Source organism: Diadema antillarum, unplaced genomic scaffold (genome assembly GCF_040938485.1).
Source record: "Diadema antillarum isolate AM-2024a unplaced genomic scaffold, OU_Dant_1.0 seq00000343_RagTag, whole genome shotgun sequence".
In the NCBI taxonomy this organism is placed as follows: domain Eukaryota; kingdom Metazoa; phylum Echinodermata; class Echinoidea; order Diadematoida; family Diadematidae; genus Diadema; species Diadema antillarum.
The window spans coordinates 943,892-964,004 of NW_027271355.1; the positions used below are offsets into that span (position 1 = coordinate 943,892).

At 41.4% G+C, this 20,113-nt stretch overlaps 1 protein-coding gene across 1 annotated transcript; it reads left to right on the forward strand.

Annotated features, from left to right (window-relative positions):
* Nucleotides 1–4,055: 4,055 nt before the first annotated feature.
* On the forward strand, nt 4,056–11,247 carry LOC139730910 (tripartite motif-containing protein 2-like). The gene is made up of 6 exons (XM_071641790.1): nt 4,056–4,501; nt 5,155–5,421; nt 5,871–6,596; nt 7,155–7,424; nt 8,373–8,645; nt 9,392–11,247. The coding sequence occupies exons 1-6, from the start codon at nt 4,076–4,078 to the stop codon at nt 9,674–9,676; spliced, it is 2,247 nt and encodes a 748-aa protein (XP_071497891.1). The 5' UTR covers nt 4,056–4,075; the 3' UTR covers nt 9,677–11,247.
* The last annotated feature ends 8,866 nt before the right edge of the window (nt 11,248–20,113 follow it).

Here is a 20,113-nt window from a genome sequence, read left to right on the forward strand (position 1 = left end):
CATCCTTTGCTGTACTGGGATGACGAGTGCCGAATGTTATTTTTTTTTTTTCACGGCACGCTCACGGCACGCTGGCGTGGGGTTCCCGACAGGTAGAAACGATTTATCTCCTCTAGCCTCGTGGTATAAGTTCATGAGGACACTGAGGGGTATGTAATGGATGAGACTCATGACTTTAAGATGGAGTCTAGGGATCGAATCCCGAGGGTTACAGTCCTTGCATGTGCAAGATGCGTTTGCTCAAGATGCTCTCCTCGGCAACGGTATACACCAAGTAGGCCTTACTTGCCAATAGAGTTATAATAATAGCAGGACTCTGTGGTAGAATAGTGGATACATAAAAGAGGCTATACCATCCTGGATGATTAAGACCGATTTTGCTATGTTATGATAATATGTTTTATATGTATGCATTCTAAAATCATAGTAAGTATTGTTAAGAGTATGCTTGTATTATCAGCATCACATATCAATGAGCAATGTACAATGCTATATAGATGACTTTAATATGAATATATTTCATTGGTGTATTGGTGCTGTCGTTGTTTTCATTCCCGTGTTCCACGTCCTACAAGCTTGGCTTTTTTGGTGGAACAATCTTCTCCGTCGAAAAAAAGAAAAAAAAAAGACCGTAAATTGCAGTGCGGCAGTTGAGAAAGCAATTTACCTTGGAAGCTCTTTCAATTGATTATTCTGTCATTGGATAGGGCAAAGGAATTATGGCCGCAATTAAAGAGCATTTCATCAGAACCATTGTTGGTCTGAATACCTCAACATCTTTGGCTATTCCACGAGGCATGGACATTGGAAAGGACAGATAACGCATAATAATGAAGGCCTATATTAAGTAACTTCCCTCCATTACCGATTACTATACTATCAAACAATGGATAGATAATTTACTCCTCTGTCTCCATGCGGTTTTTTTTTTTGTACAGTGATTCAGTAAGTATGGAGTATGGGCCAAATTGTCCGAACTTGTTTTGAATTGTCATTTCATCATGCATTTGCTTCTATTAACATCTACAAAATATTTCATTTAGCCACACATCGCGTTCACTCGTATATAAGCATCATAATCTATTCATGCGCTTTACTTTTAAGAGTCTGATTAGACTGCAAAACTAAGGGAAAGGTATGGACTTTGGAGAAAAACTACAAAAGGCATAACAACTGTCTGGATATGCATGTGCGCTGATTTAACAGCCTTTTATTTGTGATACAGAGAACAGTTACTAATCAATCATGATCATAATGGAGACGACTACAAAATGGCTTACGCAGAAATGGCTTTAACACTCTCCGATGGGAAATCGGAGAGTCAAGTCTGCCGAGTTGAGGCAGCTATGGCCGTGTGCCAATTTTGTATAGTCGCATCCCACCGCATGAAGTTATGAAGTGTGATCATATATGGAGTTGAAAGACAGCTAAATGTTTGCTATCTTGTGATTTGTGCGTCAGAAAAGTTTTCGAGGATACTACGGGTTTTATCTGTGATGTCACTTTCAAATCTCCGAAGTCGTGACTGCACTAGTATACATTGAAGAAGGACAGGCAAAAAAAAAAAACCCTCCAAAAAACAAAACAAACAAACAGACAAACAAACAAACAAACAAGCAAACAAACAAACGGGTCGCTTGTCGCCTCATGCGACACATCAACTTCTTCATCTATCTAGTTCAGGTACAAAATGTCAACATTGTACATAACACGAGACTGATGCCAAAGGACAAGTTCAGCTTCATTGACATGTGGGTTGAGTGAATGCAGCAATATTAGTAGAGCACATCAGTGAGAGTTTTAGGAAAGTCGGACAATCCATTCAAAAGTTATGATTTTTTGAAGTTTCTGCTCAGTCACAGCTGGATGAGAAGACTACTATAGCTTGTGATGTCACATGTGTACAACGATATAAAGAAAGTATAAAGAAAAATCAACATATTTTCACTTTTCTCGCATAACAAAAGAACACTCGACTTTTCTCTTTCAGAAGGCAAGGGGAATGATATTACCCTTAGCATACATCAGTAACAAGTCGAAGAAATTTGCACTTTATTTAAAAAGTAAAGTTTTGTGAAATTCTCCTTTAAATTTCGTTATATTGTTCTACGCATGTGACATCATACACTGTAGTAGTCATCTTATCAAGCAGTGATTGCGCAGATACTTTGAAAATTCATAACTTTTGAACGGATTGTCGGATTTTCCTCAAACTTTCACTGATGTGTTCTACTAATATTGCTGCATTCACTCAATTCAAATTTATACGAAGGTGAACTTGTCCTTTAAATCAGGAATGGTTACACCACAGCGTTAACAAAGCCCCGTCTCACTTTCCGCCTTCTCCCATCATCCTTCTCTCCGCCCCGACCCCACCCATGCTCTTTCTGATCACTCCCATTTCAAAAACATGCACACACACACACACACACACACACACACATATTATATTACGCACAAGGCACACACACACATATTACGCACACGCCACATACACACACAGAGACACACACAGAGACACACACGCACGCACACACACACACACACACACACACACAAACCACAACTTATATCCCCGGCAGAGAAGACCTTCAGATTTTATACGTAGATCAAAACGATTTTAAACGAGACTGTTAATTAGAACGCATTTGTTCCTTTTGTTTTGTTTGTTTTATATACATCAAAACTTTAAAAAAAAAAAAAAAAAAAAAACCTCTCAGCTTCAGGGCTGTTTTAAGTGAGTCCGTAAATCAGTTCACAGCATACAAACAAGACAATATGATACTCAAAGATAACATTCACAGCACGCGAAAGAACATACAACAACACGAGAGGTTGACAAGAGTTTTAAAAAAGAAGAAGAATGTTGTACTAATTAAAAAAAAAATGAATAATTGACAGTCATTAAGGACTCTCTCTTGTACTATAAAGCTAAATCAAAAAAAAGTTTTGAATTTGAATATTGTAGACAAAAACAGAATAGTAAAAAAAAAAGTTCACGTTGTATTATTATTTTTTCAGCGGTATCAATTTTAATAATTGTATCTCATTTTAACTCGGAAATCTGCAATTATTATAAAATGAGCCCTTTTGACATGGAAATTAATCCACAAAATACGCGAGTCCGACTTTAGTGGTAAGTCGGAATTAAGATTTTTTTTAACCATCCCCAGGACTACTTTGCTCATCACTGGGCTCTATATCGCGCGGATTGATATCTAATTATGATTAGTCATCACTATATGAGTCATTGTCCGATCCCGTTTCCTGTCTCATCACAACAACATATCGCTCTTGGTGGTAAAGGAGTGCCACACAAGTGAGTCATAGACTCTTCCAAAGCCGTTTTGATGTCCTCGTCTGTCGCATCTCGGAGAACATTAGACTCCGCTCGCAATGTTTGCGACTGTTACGTGAGTCACGGAGAGGTGTTACACGGTCTGCTGCAAAGATTACACGCCCTATTGAAGGCCGGAAGGAGGGTCTCGGATTCAATTCGTTATTCCTTCTCTGGATGTTTCCCGGGAAGGGGGGGGGGGGTTAAGTTGAATGCTCTCCCCAAACAACTAAGCGCCATGAGCACCGAAAGGTGGATCTGTGCGCTATACAAGTAGCCATTATTCAACTGCACCTTGACACCAATCCCCATCTTGTTGGCAACACAACAAAATGTATTGTCAACAGCGATGAAAGTGTTTGGGTGATCCGTTGTGCACATAAAATTTCTTCCATGTCTACGAGAACATTATAATTCATAGAGTTGAAACAATCGAAGCGGCTATTGAACTGCACCGATTCATTAGTTCTTTATGTCGGACTTTCGTACATTAAGCATTTTACAATTTTACTTACTTTTGCATCTGCCTGAAAAAAAAACCAAAAAAACAGAACAGACATAAGATTTATTTTCGTCCTTGTTGTCCACGTGTCGTTCAAACCATGTAGAAACCACGAAATTTATGATCTGAAATACACCACTTTTCGACACTTCGATGATTAATACGGGTTCTTTTGATCTCTTTACTGCAGAGGAGTCTGCGAAGCCTGATTTTTGGAGAGCGCCCTCAACCAAGGCATGGCGAGTAGTGTAGTGCGTGCCGAGGAGATCGATCGGGAATTTCTACAGTGCGCTCTCTGCATCGACAGACTCCAGAAGCCCAAGGTACTCACTTGTCAGCACACCTTCTGCGAGGGGTGCCTCGAGCTGTGGGTGGCCAAGAACGACAACCAGCTCTCCTGTCCCGTTTGTCGCAAGGAGTACCAGCTCCCAGCAAACGGCGTGTCCGCCCTTCCCGACAACTTCTTCGTCAACAGCATCATCGACTTCATCGGGCGGAAGCGCCAGGCGTCGGCAAATGCGCAGTTATGTAATGGCTGCGAGAACGAGGCGTCACATTACTGTCAGGACTGCGAGGAAGAGCTATGCTTCGACTGCGCAGGCGCACATCGTCGTCTCCGGGTGACCAAAAGTCACAAATTGACCACTCTCGATGAATATCAAGTGAGTGAGTGGATAAGTGTTAAGAACCATGAAGGTCCTCCGTTCGCTTTATGATTGTTGTCAAGGGGAGGGGGGGGGGGAGGGGATGGATGGAAAGTCATCAGTGTCATCGTTTCTCCCTTTTCTTTAGTGGTTGCCTAATCCTTTATTAAAATTCTCTCTCTCAACCCAATGCAGACAGAACGGGAAGTAATTTCTTTCAATATTAAGGCCTCCCCACACACCGGTTTTTAGCTATTGAGCGCCAAAATAAACCATGTCTGGTATTGTTACAGTATCACTTCCCCGCTAATGATTTTACTACAAAATAAACCTCCGACTGGTGATCATAGCTGCTCTTGATTTTGATATAAGAGTAAAATTTTCGGCGATTTTGAACCAAAATTATTGATTTCTTGTTTTAACAGAACCAGACATGGTTCCTTTTGGCGCCCCATAGCCGAAAATCAGACAGTTGCCGTTACCGTGCTCGGTGTGCGGAGGCCTTTATAGTGGCGTACAAAGCATGTTGCTTTAATGAAATTATTTACATCGTCGTTGTATCACCTTGTGAAACACTAGCATTGAATGTTATCCTTCAAACAGTCCTTGATATCGCTTTCTCGAATGAGAAAGGTTTTCAGTAACACGTGGTTGTGTTTCTTGTAACTCAGGCAAGTGGAATGAGGGTGGATTGCGACTTTGCGAAACAGGAGGACAAAATGTGCCGGAGTCACCGAGGCAACCCGCTGGAGTTCTTCTGCCAGTCCTGCGATATTCCCATCTGTCGGCTCTGCATGCTGAAAGACCACCACATCGGCCAGCATGTCCACATCTCCTTCGGGGAGGCGGCGGCGTTGCGACGGGAGAGCTTGGGCACCTTAGCGAGTCGGGCTAAGGAGAAGGTATCGGTGCTTCGCGATGCAATGATGATCTTCAAGGTACGTTTAATTATTTACCGAGACGCTTGGCGTTTGGGAGCTATAATTGCGAACGGGGAATCGAATTATGAGGGTTGGGAATGATTAAATGGCGACTGCAATAATGAATCGCATTTGTCAAAGGCATAAGAACTCTCGCTGATCACACGTCACTCTCTCTTCGTAGTTAGCTCATGTTTCATGTTTCTGTATATAAAGTCCGAAAAGTTACATTAAGAAAATTCTGGATAAAAAAAAATCAAAAGCTTTCGTATTTTCTGCCTGAAACATGGAGGAAAAAAAAATCATCTACAAGATCATAGTTATCTCACGTAAATTTTATTAAACAGGCAAAGTTCGGTGAAGCTGAAGAATCGCTGTCACTTACTGCACAAAGCGATGTCGAATGACGAATTTGCTTAACTACTAGTCATTTTAATCATCGTTTTGTTATTGATATTTGTTGGCAGGAAACGCAACGCCGATTGAAGTTGAATCGAGAGCGTATTGAGAGCCAGATAAAGCAACGTAAGCAGAAGATGATCGAGATGATCGAGCTCTTTGAGCAGGAAGCCGCGGCCGAGCTGGACGAGGAGTTCTCTTCTAGAAACGAGAAGCTGGAGGAGGCGATCCAGAATCAGCAGCGCTTGCTGGACAAGACGCTGAGCGTCTGCAACGTCCTCGAGAACCTGCACGGCGAGGGTGACGATGCCGCTCTGCTCTACATCAACCGCGACACGACATGGAAACTCGAAGAATCTATAAACTTCGACGCAACGATGACGACCGATGACAACGGCTTCATCGGATTTAACTCTGCCGAGGACAGGCACGATCGCGTGGCTGTCTTCGGCCAAGTTCAAAGTCCGACGATGACATCGACGTCCCATGTCGCCATCGGGCTCCAGCCATCTTGTCCACCCGTCATATCGGCTGGAGAGGACGTCTGCCTCACTTTAACGACAAGGAATGCTGGAGGGGAGCGGGTGCGGACGGGGGGCGCTCCGGTAACGGCCAAGCTATGCTCACCCGCGGGCGAAGTGGGCATCGCGCGAGTCAGAGATCGCATGGATGGAAACTACGACATCACGTTCAGACCCAACTGCGCAGGCAAACATCGACTCATCTTATCCGTTTTCGGAAAACACATCGGCGAAAGTCCGCTTGAGTTCGACGTCGAACAACCTGAGAGACAAGTAATTATCACCGAAGGTGTTTTCAGAAAAATGTAGAGTTGCGTCCATGATTAATAATTTCAAGAGACACGATGAACTTATGAGTATTGCATAGATATGATAGGTGTGGCTAGGATGAAATTTTGGGTGTGGTTGATATTTCTGAGTTTGTCATAACAAATCCACATAAAACCAATGAGTCAATGTAGTCAAAATCAATGTAGTAATGTAGCTCCATTTTTGTTTAGAATTTCAGAACGTAAGGAATTCACACTGAATGTTCCATACTGATACCTTAAGTTATGACATGGTATCTGAACATTATGATGTTGCCATCATAATGCCTTAACATGCATTGAAACAAACGTAAAAAATATTTTGATAACTCAAAGACAATTGACGCAAATTCTTAAAGCCATACAATGCTGCGATTTCTTGCCCTTGTTCTACGTTTACATCAACAATTGTGTGTGCTAATCAAAATGAAACCATTTCATCAAGGGGAGCCTTGATTAAGATGCTTCCAGGTATTCACATAAACGAATGAGACAGCTTGCATCCGTATCCTAACTTTCGCAGGTTATCACTTTTGGAAACTTGACGACATCGGGAGTGAACCCTTTCATGGCCGACGCGCGCCTTCGCGAACCATGGGGCGTGGCCGTGTCCGACCGCACGGGGCTTGTCTACGTGGCCGACACCGGCAACAGCTGCATCCGGGTATTTGACCTGGAAGGCACCCCTAAAGGTCAGATTGGCTTCTCCAACTTCCCGCAGCGCTTCGAACCCGTCGACCTGACGATAAACCACCAGGATCACTTGGTCATCACTGACCATCGAAATCAGCAGGTAAATTAAATTCTTGCTTGGTCAGAACAATTAAAAACAACAACAACAACAACAACGACGACAGCAACCCAAACATGATGTCCTTTACGATATTGGCCACTAATCACACAGTTGGTTTGGTTATTGTCCAGTGATATGCTGTTGTTGTTTTTCAGTGATATGTATTGTACTTAGTTTTGTTGTGAAATACGAGTATAAGTTCAATTCAATTCAATTCAATTTAATTCAACTGAATTGAATTCATTTCATTTCATTTCAAATATAGGCGTCGGCGTTGCGCTCTCGATTTGCTAGTCATCCTAGTGGGAATATGTTTACACGAATGACACTTAGGACGTAGAAATAGATCCAAATTGTACGGGATTGAAAAGTGAAATTGTCTCTGAATACATACAATGAGGGACATCAACGGAAAATAGGCTTTTCCGATATTGGACATGTTGAAACAAACATGAATGGACTAATAATAATAATAATAATAATAATAATTGACAGTGCTTATATAGCGCATAACACATAGTGATAATGTCCCTATGCACTCAAAAAATGAAAAGATTGTAACAAGAACATATAATTCCAATTACAGTGATGTCACGATATTAAAATGTGCTAATCTTTTCATTAAACTCATTTCATCTATTTTATTTTTTTTTTGTATCATCAGGCACTGTATAGAGTTCCGCTATAGGTCATGACAGGTATGCAACTCGCAAAAGGTGTTGTACAACCAATTCTGACATGGACGGGAGCCGGGCTATGTACCTCTGTGCTTACACTGCATATATGACTTAAATAGTCGGGACTTTTTACTCCTAGGTGTCAGATTCAAAAGTTGTTTTTTCTGTTAATTTTGTGTGCTCATTACAAAAATAGTAATGTGATCTGTTCACAATGGATTCCCGACCTTATCCGTGTTATTCGTTTCTCTTTGCTTTGTAACACATCAAGGTGTTAGTCTGCAGTCAAGACGGTTCTCTGAACCAGATCTTCGGGGCCGCGGAGCTGCGGAGACCGTGCGGCGTGGCGGTGAACAGCCTCGGGAACGCCTACGTCACCGACCACGAGTCGCACTGCGTGAGAGTCTACGACAACGACGGCGCCCACCTCCGCGATCTTGGCGGCTATGGCAACACGTGGGGCAGCTTTCGGGGGCCGATCTCGGCGGCAATCAACAGCAAGGACGAGCTGATCGTCTCCGACCGTGACAATCATCGACTACAGGTATCCACGTCGAATTTACTCCTGCTACTATTGCTCCCATGGAATGTCTGGTTGCTAACCCAAATATAAATTCTACCCACAAACATAACCCTTACTATGCCAACCCTAAAGCAATCCTCACATCACTATAAACCTAAAAACCTTTCACAACACTAACCCTAACCTTAAGTCCTTGGAGAAAATTAGACTGCAGCAAATGTCTCGTCACCCCCTCTCTCCCTATACACAACTCTTTGACTACGCCATGGTTAACGTGAGAGGGTTTTTTCTTTTGACATGGGTTATTGACGCATCTAAGCTCGTGGGGACTATTTTAGAAGATTCACAGCTTTAAGGAAATACCTGTGTATCAAAATATTATTTTTCGAGTGGGTATGATCCTGTTGATATCAATGGCCTGCTGGGGTGAAAAATGATGTCCCTTACATCACTTCCGAAATGAGATAAACATAATTGAGTATTTTCTTAGGGGATCGTCCACTTCAATCGATGGGTATAACACCACGGCCAAAGAAAAATGGGCTCACACAGTGCAGGATATAGCTACAGTATTCCGTGCCACTTAATGTACTTGTCTAAGAAAAAAAAAAAGGGTTTGCAAAAGGTATATGAGTACGCTCTCTAGTGCGATGTTTTGTTTTTATAGGTATGAAAAAAAAAAATCAACGATAATTCTTTTGTCGTCGGTCCTTTGCATTTGTGTCGTTAGCAGTCTTCTCTTCGTCACGGTCATAACATTCAAACAGGTTTTCGACACCGAAGGGGATTACCTTTTGGAAGTAACCCCATCGGGCGAGGGCGAAGACGAGTTCAAGTACCCGACAGGCGTCGCCGTCGACATCAACGACAACATTTACGTCTGCAACGACTGGAACGGTCGCGTCCTCAAGTTCAGCCCCGACGGCACGTTCCTCAAGCGCGTCGACAGCGACGAGGACGGACTGCGTTACCCTAACGGCATCGCCGTCACCGAGGACGGCAGGGTCGTGGTCGTCGATTACGGAAACGACTGCGTTAAAGTATTCGCTTAGGGCAGGAGATCTACAGGAAATTTTAACGAAGAACTGATTGCATAGATTGCAGTACTCTGTCCTCTTTTTTTTCCGTGTCAAGCGCCTGACTCAGAATACGAAAATGTGCCGTCGCTTTGGCGTCCTTCTTTCATATCGAACATTGTCGAAGTGACATTGTCATATTACCTGTGAAGAAATCCTGCAAAATCCTAACCGTATGAAATACGTGAACCTAATCACAATTTGACTTAATTTATGACCAACCTGATCCTTTTTATGGAGAGTCATTCCTGTCCAACCGGCTTGATTGGAGTCTCGGATTAAGCGTAATTGTACATACGTGCTGATACAAGTCATGGTCGTTATCTGCAATCGACGTTTTGTCAAATTACGTCACCATGACTCTGACATCCATTCTTACATTGTTTCACTTCATTCATGACAATTGTATCATATTCATAGTCTTTGTTCGTTAATCACTGTTTACTCCACATATTTGATGACTCGACTTACGATAAACAAAGGGATAAGTTGTAATGCAACATACTTTTGCAAAACCTTTCAAGAATGACTTTCCATAATATGAAGCAAAAACAAAAAGCGTCGGACTCACAATTAACTTTCAGAAAGGTGTCTTTATTTGATAACTGAAGCTATGATCATTTCATTCACCGTATTTGAACTTCTTGCCAAGTCATACCGACGCCAATGTCTGCCGGACAGGTGTCGGCGAGTGGCCCCCTGGAAGTCCGGCGAGTGAACACCTGCTGAAGATCGGATATAATGTGGCTTACCATGTTGTTATCATTATTTTTTTGTGTGTGAAAACACGGTGTCTTTCTGTTCGTCTTCTGTTTGCCTTTCCTGTGACGTCACGGGATCATCTCCGCTATAATGTATGAACCCAATGATATACATACAATTATCTAGAAAAATCGGATCGGAATGCAACTGCTGAACAATAAAACTTTCTCGGGCAAATCAATTCAGAAAGCAATTCTTGGGCCAGCAATATCAAAAATTATGCTGCCTACATGCATTTTGTGACACAGAGGAGGAGGAACTTTTATGAAAAGTATTGTCCCTAGTAAATACTAACGTAAGATTTTTGGGTCTCCACATGGTGACAAGGCGTGCTCATCAAAAGAAATTACTACTTTCTCCGTTCAGAATGCATAACACTCTTTTTCAATACAAATACGTCACCATTTAAACACAATCATTCATGCTCGTTTTCAACATTTGTAATATACGTCTCATCATAAAAAGATGTAACTCATTCTACGTTTTGAATTCATTTCGCAACAAGCATTCCTTCGTTGATGGAACGATATTTCAAGTTTTATGTTTCGAACCCTGTTGACCTAAACACATTATCCGTCGCTTGTCCGAAGAGACAATAAAATCACCTTTACTGTTTTAATGACCTTTCCTGTTCTTGTTTGTTTGTTTTGTTTTGTTTTTCAGCAAGAGTTTGTATGTACTGTATTTTGTCTGAAAATACATCCGTGTTCTTCACAGGTATCCCGTTCTCCTGTAAGTCTCTAAATGTATTAAAAATGTCATGTTGTGTTACAACGGACAATCACGTGTCGGCAGTATCATGCAAAATAAATGACATGTACTGGACTGTGACACAATATGACTGAACTGAGTTTTACTTCAGAACGTCGTTGTGTGATATTATGGTTTGGTTTTGTTGCATTTTTTTCCCCCGGTACCGATACAAATGGATAAAAAGTGTGCAAGGGAAGTTATGGATGGGGCCCATCTTATACGTCTACATTTCCATGTTGTTACTTTAACATTTAAGCTGCTATACGGCACAAAAGTTCCTCGAGGGATAGGCGACAAATTATGGGATGAAACTGAACGTGTTGTAGAATGATAAAAATGAAAGTGTTTAATGATAGTGAAATTGGTGCATGAACGGGGTCATTCCACTAGACCGACACCCACGAGTCATACAGCCCATGAGTTCGACACTAGACAAACAAGGCCTATGAGTTTAACGCTACGTAAAAACAGGCCATGAGTTCGACATTACAGCACATGGCTTAACGTGTCGGTCTCGTGGGCCTTGTTTGCTTAGTGTCAAACTCATGGGCTCTATGACCCGTGGGTTGGATTACTCATGGGCTGTATGACTCATCCGATGGGTTGTATGACTGGTGGGCTGTATGATTCATGAGTGGTCTCTTGACGTGCACCCTGCATGAACATGAATGACTGCGCTTGTGGTGATGCTGATAATGTAACTATACCCATTCCAATTTTGCCAAATCGTTGTCGGTGCGTGTGAGAGTAAGAAATCACATTAAAAAAATCTAAGCTTATACCACGAAAAGTCAAACATCTACAACGACACTATGACTACATGTGCCACGAAGTTGTGCTGTACGAATGCAAGATTTAGCTATGATATCATTAGTGATACACATGTACTTCAAATTCTCTTCATTCTGTCTGATTTGATAAGATTTGGGCTGAAGAGAATTCAGCTAATATCCGAGACATAGGTCGTGCATAGATAAAGATCACGTGTGGAACCAACCATTCATCGGTCTCATTTAGAGTCTAGCGGGATGCCATCCCCTGTGGGTGGCGCTACCATCATGACCATACAACCTCAATTGGTTTGCGCCCTGTCCCTTACCACTGTATAAATCATTCTCTGCCTGGGAACCCAATACATGAACCGCTACTCATTGCCCCTCTTGGGTTACATCTATCATATCACTACCATGGCAACCGTGCACCTGGATTATTGCCACACCATATATGGCGTGACAGAGCTCTGAGCCGTCACACAACTGACATAGCATTTTATATATTGTGCAACTCAAAGGTCTCGGCCCAAAGATCCCACTGTCTCACAACTCATCACTAGGTGGCGCTTATCCATTCTTACTGGTCAGTGAAATCAACTAGAGCATATTAGATGACATCACTTTAAGTGCATTCAGTTCAGCCGGAAAACCACCCACTTATAATTTTTCAACTTCACCCAGCACCCTCGTCAGATTGAGGGTCGAATCGGCACTGCTAGCATTTACAAATCAGATGATTTAAAGGGGACTACATATCGAAAATGTCTTGATGAAAAGACTTCAATTTCTCAACCTAGCCTAATTAATGAATATTCATACATGTACATTTTTTTTTTACAAATAGTTTGAATGATTTATTTGAGAATTTCGGATAAGGAATCGTAGACTCTGCAAGGAAAATTCATGCAGTAATAAGACCCTTAGCATATGATAGTTTTACTACACAAATTCTGAGTAAATACGGCGTGAACCGATTTAATGTTAATTTACCTCTTGTTGAGAAAATAAACGAATGTCAACATTCTTAAGGAGTCTTTGGCTTGGTTTAATGTTGATGATAACATCAGACTACACCAGTTTTTTTTTTCTCCATATAATTTTAGTGGAATGGATTTAGAGTTCTCATGGGGGGGGGGGGGGAGGCGGTTCGTGGAGCGAAAGTAGTTGGCGGACCATCCCACTTGAAAATGTCTGTTGAAGAGTTCGGACTATCTCGCACAGTGGTCTCATCTTGGGCGAAGCCTTGGCGGAGGCGATCTTGCGGGGAGAAGAGGGTCAAGAAAAGTAGCCATTTTCAGTCCCGAATAAGAATAGTTTGTGAGCAAGCAATCCCAAGATAATAATTTTAAAATGTACAATATATTGTGCATCTGAATGTTACGGAATCGGTATGAACTGTGAATGTATGCACTTTTTGTGTGCCTCGAGTTTTATGTCCGTTACACGTCATGCACGTGAAAGCCTAATAATTGTCTAAATACTCTTCAGAGGTTTTGCCCAATACAGTAAGAAGGAGGAGAAGAAGAACCTGAATAAATCGAGAACAGAAAGCGTGCTCCAATGAGAAGTCTGTTTAGGATTATTTCATTTTTATTTCCTTGAATAAATTGACAGTTTACAGGGGCGTCACCAGCTTTTTTTTCAAGGGGGTGCGTTTTGACACTAAATGTAACGAGATTTTTTTGGACAGACATTTGGAATATAGGAAACTCTCAATATCTATATTATAGACTTTTACTATTTTTTTGAGGGAAACCAAGCGGGGAAAGGGCACCGGGGAGGATGTGGGAGGGAGTGTCCCCCTCCCACGGTGAGCACTTTTTGCATTTTGATGTTGTATATGGTGCAATTTGCGTGTTTTTTGCGTGTTTTATCGACTTGAAACAGTCCCACTTGTTTAAGGTAGCAGTACATTTTGAAGTAAATTGTTATTGAACAATTTGCCTATAAATGGTATAATTCAAATAAACTTCTAGTAATAATTCTTACACTGATGTCATGAACGCGACGGAGCCCGAGCAAGCGGAACGAGCAAGGAGGGAGGTTGTGGTCCCCTCCCCCCCCCCCCATAAATGGATTATGGAATGACGGTGTGAAACGACAAATTACTGGCAGCAATATCAGGAGAATGGCATAACGATTACATGCGAGCGAACGAGCTCAAAAATTTTGACATTTTTCAGTCCAGAAACTGCCGTTTGCAGCCATATTTTTTTTTGCTTTGGAAATTAAAGGGAAGGTAAACCCAAAGAGCAATGTGGATTGAGTGAAAGCAGCAACATTAGCAGAACACATTAGTGAAAGTTTGAGGAAAATCGGACAGTCGATGCAAAAGTTATGAATTTTTAAAGTTTTGGTGTTTGAACCGCTGGATGAGGAGACTACTAGAGGATATGACGTATGAGTGGACAACAATACAAAGAAAATATAAAGGAAATTCGACAAAAATTCACTTTTCTAGAATTATGAAAGAGCAATGGACCAACCGCTTTCAGAAAGCAGGAGGAATAATTGCTACCCTTAACATATGTCAATATCAAGTTGATGGAATTTGTAATTTTCATGAAAAATTGATTTTTATAGTATTTTCTTTATATTTTCTTGGTATTCTTGTCCACTCATACGTCATAACCTCTAGTAGTCTCCTCATCCAGCGGTTCCAACACCAAAACTTTAAAAATTCATAACTTTTGCATCGATTGTCCGATTTTCTTCAAACTTTCACTGATGTGTTCTACTAATGTTGCTGCTTTCACTCAATCCACATTGCTCTTGGGGTTTATCTTCCCTTTAAGGAGGGGGGGGGGGGGGCACCGGGCGCAACTGCTGGCAATTACTGGCAGCTGAACATCAGGTGAATTGCATAACGATTCAATGCGAGCGAGCGAAGAGAGCGAGCTTGAAAATGTTGACAATTTACAGTCCCAAAACTGCCATTTGGAGCCTTATTTTTTCGCTTTGGAAATAAAGGGGGGGGGGGGGGGCGCACCGGGCGCAACTGCCGGCAATTACTGGCAGCAACATCAGGAGAATGGCATAGCAATTAAATGCGAGCGAGCTTTAAAATTTTGACATTTTACAGTAATAAAAAAAACCCCGTTTGTATAGCTATATTTTTTCGATTTGGAATATAAAGGGGGCGCATCGGGCGCAACTGCTGGCAATTACTGGCAGCAATATCAGGAGAGCATAACGACTACATGCGAGCGAGCGGAGCGAGTGAGCTTTAAATTTTTACATTTTTACAGTCCAAAAACTGCCGTTCTTAGCCATATTTTTTCGCTTTGGAAATCATAAGGGGGGCGTACCGGGCGCAACTGCTGGCAATTACTGGCAGCAACATCAGGAGAATTGCATAACGATTCAATGCGAGCGAGGGAAGAGAGCGAGCTTGAGAATTTTGACATTTTACAGACCAAAAACTGCGGTTTGAGGCTTTATCTTTTTTGCTTTCGAAATTAAGGGGGGGGGGGGGCGCACCGGGCGCAACTGCTGGCAATTACTGGCAGCAATATCAGGATAATTTAAATGTGAGCGAGCGGAGCGAGCGAGCTTGAAAATTGCGACATTTTACAGTCCAAAAACTTCCGTTCGTAGCTATATTTTTTCGCTTTGGAAATTAAGGGGGGCGCACCGGGCGCAACTGTCGGCAATTACTGGCAGCAACTTCAGGAGAATGGCATTACGACTAAATGCGAGCGAACGGAGCGAGCAAGCTTGAAAATTTTGACATTTTATAGTCCAAAAACTGCCGTTTGAAGCTATACTTTTTCGCTTCGGAAATTAAGGGGGGGGGGGGGGACGCCCGGTGCACCCCTCCCCCTGGATCCGCCACTGGTAGTCAAGGGTGTCGGTTTATGTTCATGACTGGGGGAGGTGTGACCAGCGAGGTGGCGTCGAAGTGACCAAGCGGGGGAAGGATGTCCAAAATCTGCACTTTATCTTAGAGCATCCCCTAATTGTGCGTGTTTGTTGGTGTGTGTGTACTATATACATGGAAAAGTTAGGAATTAGCCCAGGTCAAGTCTTTTTATTGGCAATGCAAGACATTTCTATTTAGACTAGTATGTAAAGCAACACCGCAGAATCAATGATCTAGCTTTGACATGACGAAGCGTAGGGTACAAAGGTGTACATTCTACGTCACATTGCGCAACATTGCAGCGACTCTTTTTGCCGTTCGGATGTTCTGAGTACAATGCGCACATCCTGCTTATATGCAGAATGCCAACCAGGAATCACGCTGAATTACAATCCTTTGTCGGCTCCGGGCTTTTTGAACGATGTTTCACACTATATACCTATTTAATTATGGTTAAAAGAAATCATAGAAAAATATCTTATTTCTTGATAACCCTTTCATTCAAAAGCAGTTTACTAACCCTCGAATTTCTATTTTGGTAAGTCTTTTTTTTTCATCAGCGGATTGGGGGGGGGGGGCACCCCCCTCCCCCCTCCCCCCGTGCGCCCTCCCCCCCCCCCCCCCCTCCGTGGTTACGCCACTGCTTTTGAGTGAAATAATTGGACAGATTTCTAACAACGAAGCAAGAAAATCTTTTCATCGCGGGAATTATGATTATGTGGGGTGGGGCAAATGGTGCGCTTGCCTTCCAATATTTTTATGGGGGCAACATTCTTGTTTTCTTTCAAAAGCAAGAAAATCTTCTCATTTCGGGAATTATTTATTATGGGGGGGGGGGCAAAATTATTATGCTTGCCCCTCCAATATTTTTATGGGGGCAACTTTTTTTTTCTGTCAAAAAAAAGGTAAGAAAATCTTCTCGTCTCTGGAATTATGGAGGGGGGAGTGTTGGGCAAAATGATATGCTTGCCCCTCCATTTTTTTTTATGAGGCTAAGGCTCGCACTTGGGCTTGCAATATGGATTGGTCAGAAGTAACGTACATAGACCTTACATACTTGTAAGTAGCACACGTACATGCAAACGTGTACGTGCTCCGTACCGTACGGATGTACAGTACGGTCGATGAATAGTAAACACTGTATAGAATACTATATAGTAGATATGTATAAAAGCAGTGCTGCCAGAACCAGGGGTGAGAATTGTTTTTGCCCACGATTTTTTTTTTTTTTTTTGTCCCTGGTGTAAAATATATAAATAAAAAAAAATAGAAAAGAATAATTATTTAGCGTCCGGCGTTGAGATCACTCGCAGACTGAAGTTTTTTTTTTTATTTTTTTAAATTTTTTTTTAAAGGATCTGAAGGGGGGTACGTTCGCACCCAACGCACCCCCCCCCCCCCTGGTGACGCCCATGGTTTAATAAATCTATGTCTTTAATTTCTTTAAGCCAATAGATCTGTTACCCCGTTATCATTACAGTAATTTGCACAGTACATATAAAGTGGCACTGAAAAACATCGGCCTGCATTGACAAATCTGTCATGCGAACTCCCTTTGGTCAAAATGATGACACGCAAGGCCTATGCTACTTATTAGATGGGACAAATATTATATAACAGTAATAACAAGGGGGTATAATGATGATTGAATGATAGCCATTCTCTTTTCATTACCTTAATAAAAAAAAAGATTAGTCTATAATAGAGGGTGGTGAAAAAGGCATTGACGGGGAATAATGAATACTGTTAGATCCCTAAGCATTGACAGAATGTTACTGGTCCCTCACGATGACGGAGACTCAAGTAAACTATAAATCTGGCTGGGGCTAATTTACGTCATAATAGCGCGCAATTCGTCTTTGCATGAAACCGCGACGTTGCGTACATTCTGTGCGATATCACGGCATCATTGGTAACCAAGCGTTACGATAAGTGTATGGACCTCATTTTTCACATTTATTTACCATGGCCAGTGTTGTTCACTTGAATCACATTACTGTCATAACGAACATTGTATCATTTACTGCGGTCTATAACAAACAAATAAACAAACAAAGCAAACAGCACTTTATATGAAATAGAAATGTGACACAAAAAGTAAGCTTTTTTTGTATGTGTGTGTATGTGTTCCCTTTAGCGTCAAAATTGCGCGCATTGGGTGACGTAACAATGCTCTATCCCTGTATCCATGGCTCAGGCAGGCAAGCCCAAACATTGCTTTCTTAGCAGATGACCAAGTCACTTGACGGGTTCGTCTGATATGATCAAAAATGGGCAATAATTTGACCAAAATTGATCGCATAGTGTGCTTATTTGCGTGCTGCAAACCGAAAAAAGGTGAGTGAAAAATGGACAAATTTTAGTCCAAATTTCGTACATCCCTTCTGAGATTGAAACGATTTTCTTTTTTTCTTCTTGACTAATTCAGCCCAGGCCTATTATCAATGTACGTGTAAACCGTTAACATCAGTTACATCCGTGCGTTTTCTGTACGCGCACATAAACATGCCTTGTGTATGATATGTGAAAAAAAAATGGTGAAGCGACTATTATAAAAGATTAATATAAACAATTGATAGCTTTAAAGAGTAATTTCTCCAGGCAACATCAGGCGTGACGCCATATTGTGAAAAGCTAGCAATATATCCCTAGTACATGTACTAGTACCTGGCAATTAAATAGAATAACAGGTAAGAAAATAAACTAGTTTGATAATCAGACGGTATGGAATTCTGTCATCTTGCGACTTTACTAATCACCTGCAATATTTCACTGCCCTTTGAATCATTCTGGCCAATTCACAACTTGTAATATTTCCTCGGTTTCCATATATTTTGCATATTTCTGCACCCTTTATTCAGGTCGTAAACAGAGAGCGAGGAAGACCCGCTCTCTCTCTAAACTCGCGCGTCACACAGTCATCCTTGCATGCTCGTACCACGGGATTGGGTGAGTTACTTTATCCTGATATATCACGATGGTCATCACGAAAACAGCTTTTCACAGAGTTGATACAATCACTGATAAGCTGAAGAACAATGCCATTATGCCTAACATGCTTGTCCCTATGAACAATGATATGACTAGGGACCTATACGTATGAAACGAATGTTTCCGTTATGTGGTTGTGAAGATTTTGCTAACTGGCATATTTACATGTCATACCGAAAAAAGAAATAAAAAGCCGTCTCGTTTGGCAGCTTGTAAAGCTAAAAGAGGTGAACATCGCAGAACTTTTAGTGTATAAACTGAGCAGTTATGGAAATATGGTGCTTGACAGAGCTCATTACATAATATTGGAGAAAATTGTAAAATTATTCATATTTTTATCTCTCTTGATGCAGAAGCATGTTGACACAGAAAGACTTAAAAGCTGAACAACATCTTCAGGTAAGATCATTTCCCTGATATTAAACTAAACAGACAAATTCTTACGCAGCGCAGTGACACACACACAGGCCAAATCTGAGAGTAATCGGAATGTATTATCTTCTTGTTGTTGCAGCTGGGTTTTTTGTGTTTTTTTTTTCAACGTGAGATGCATTCAATCTTCCCGTCACTACTTTTGACTTGTCTCGATTTTGTCTAAATCGTGTCTTTCTTTTTTTATGAAAATTTTTTGGAATTATTACTTGTTCCTTTTTAGTTTCAAAGATTATCTCTGTCATCTTTGATAACTTTCATTTTTTTTTTGCATGAATGTTATTGATAAGTTTGAATCGAAATTATTGTTATACGTTCGTTTTAAATTTTCTTTTCTTTCAGAAGGTGGAGACTAAGGTGGACTTGAAGCTACGAGCAAAGTCTATCGTCCAGAATGTGTTCAAGGTAGGGTAACAGATTTTGTTATTAGATAGACTAAAATGCTACAAGAACTTGATTGGACCACTCTGGAACAGCGCAGAGAAAATGACAGGCTAATTATGATGTACAAAATACACAATAATCTTACTCCTCTTTCAGCACAGGACTATATTATCAAACAGGCTACTCAGTTACGAGAGCCTCGCAACCACACTCCTATCAGGTACCATATTCGAGAACTGAATCGCATCGCCATTCGTTCTTCCCAAGAACTGTAAGGAACTGGAATTCCCTGTCGTCAGAAATCGTTTCAGCGCCATCTGTGGGATCATTTCGAAACCGTCTAACGGTTGATCACAGTGGCTAGTTATTTTCGTCAAATTTTCTATGTGCTTGTAAATATCTGTAAATAAGTTGTATTATAATGTAAATAGCACCAGTCTGCAAGAATCTTCAGAC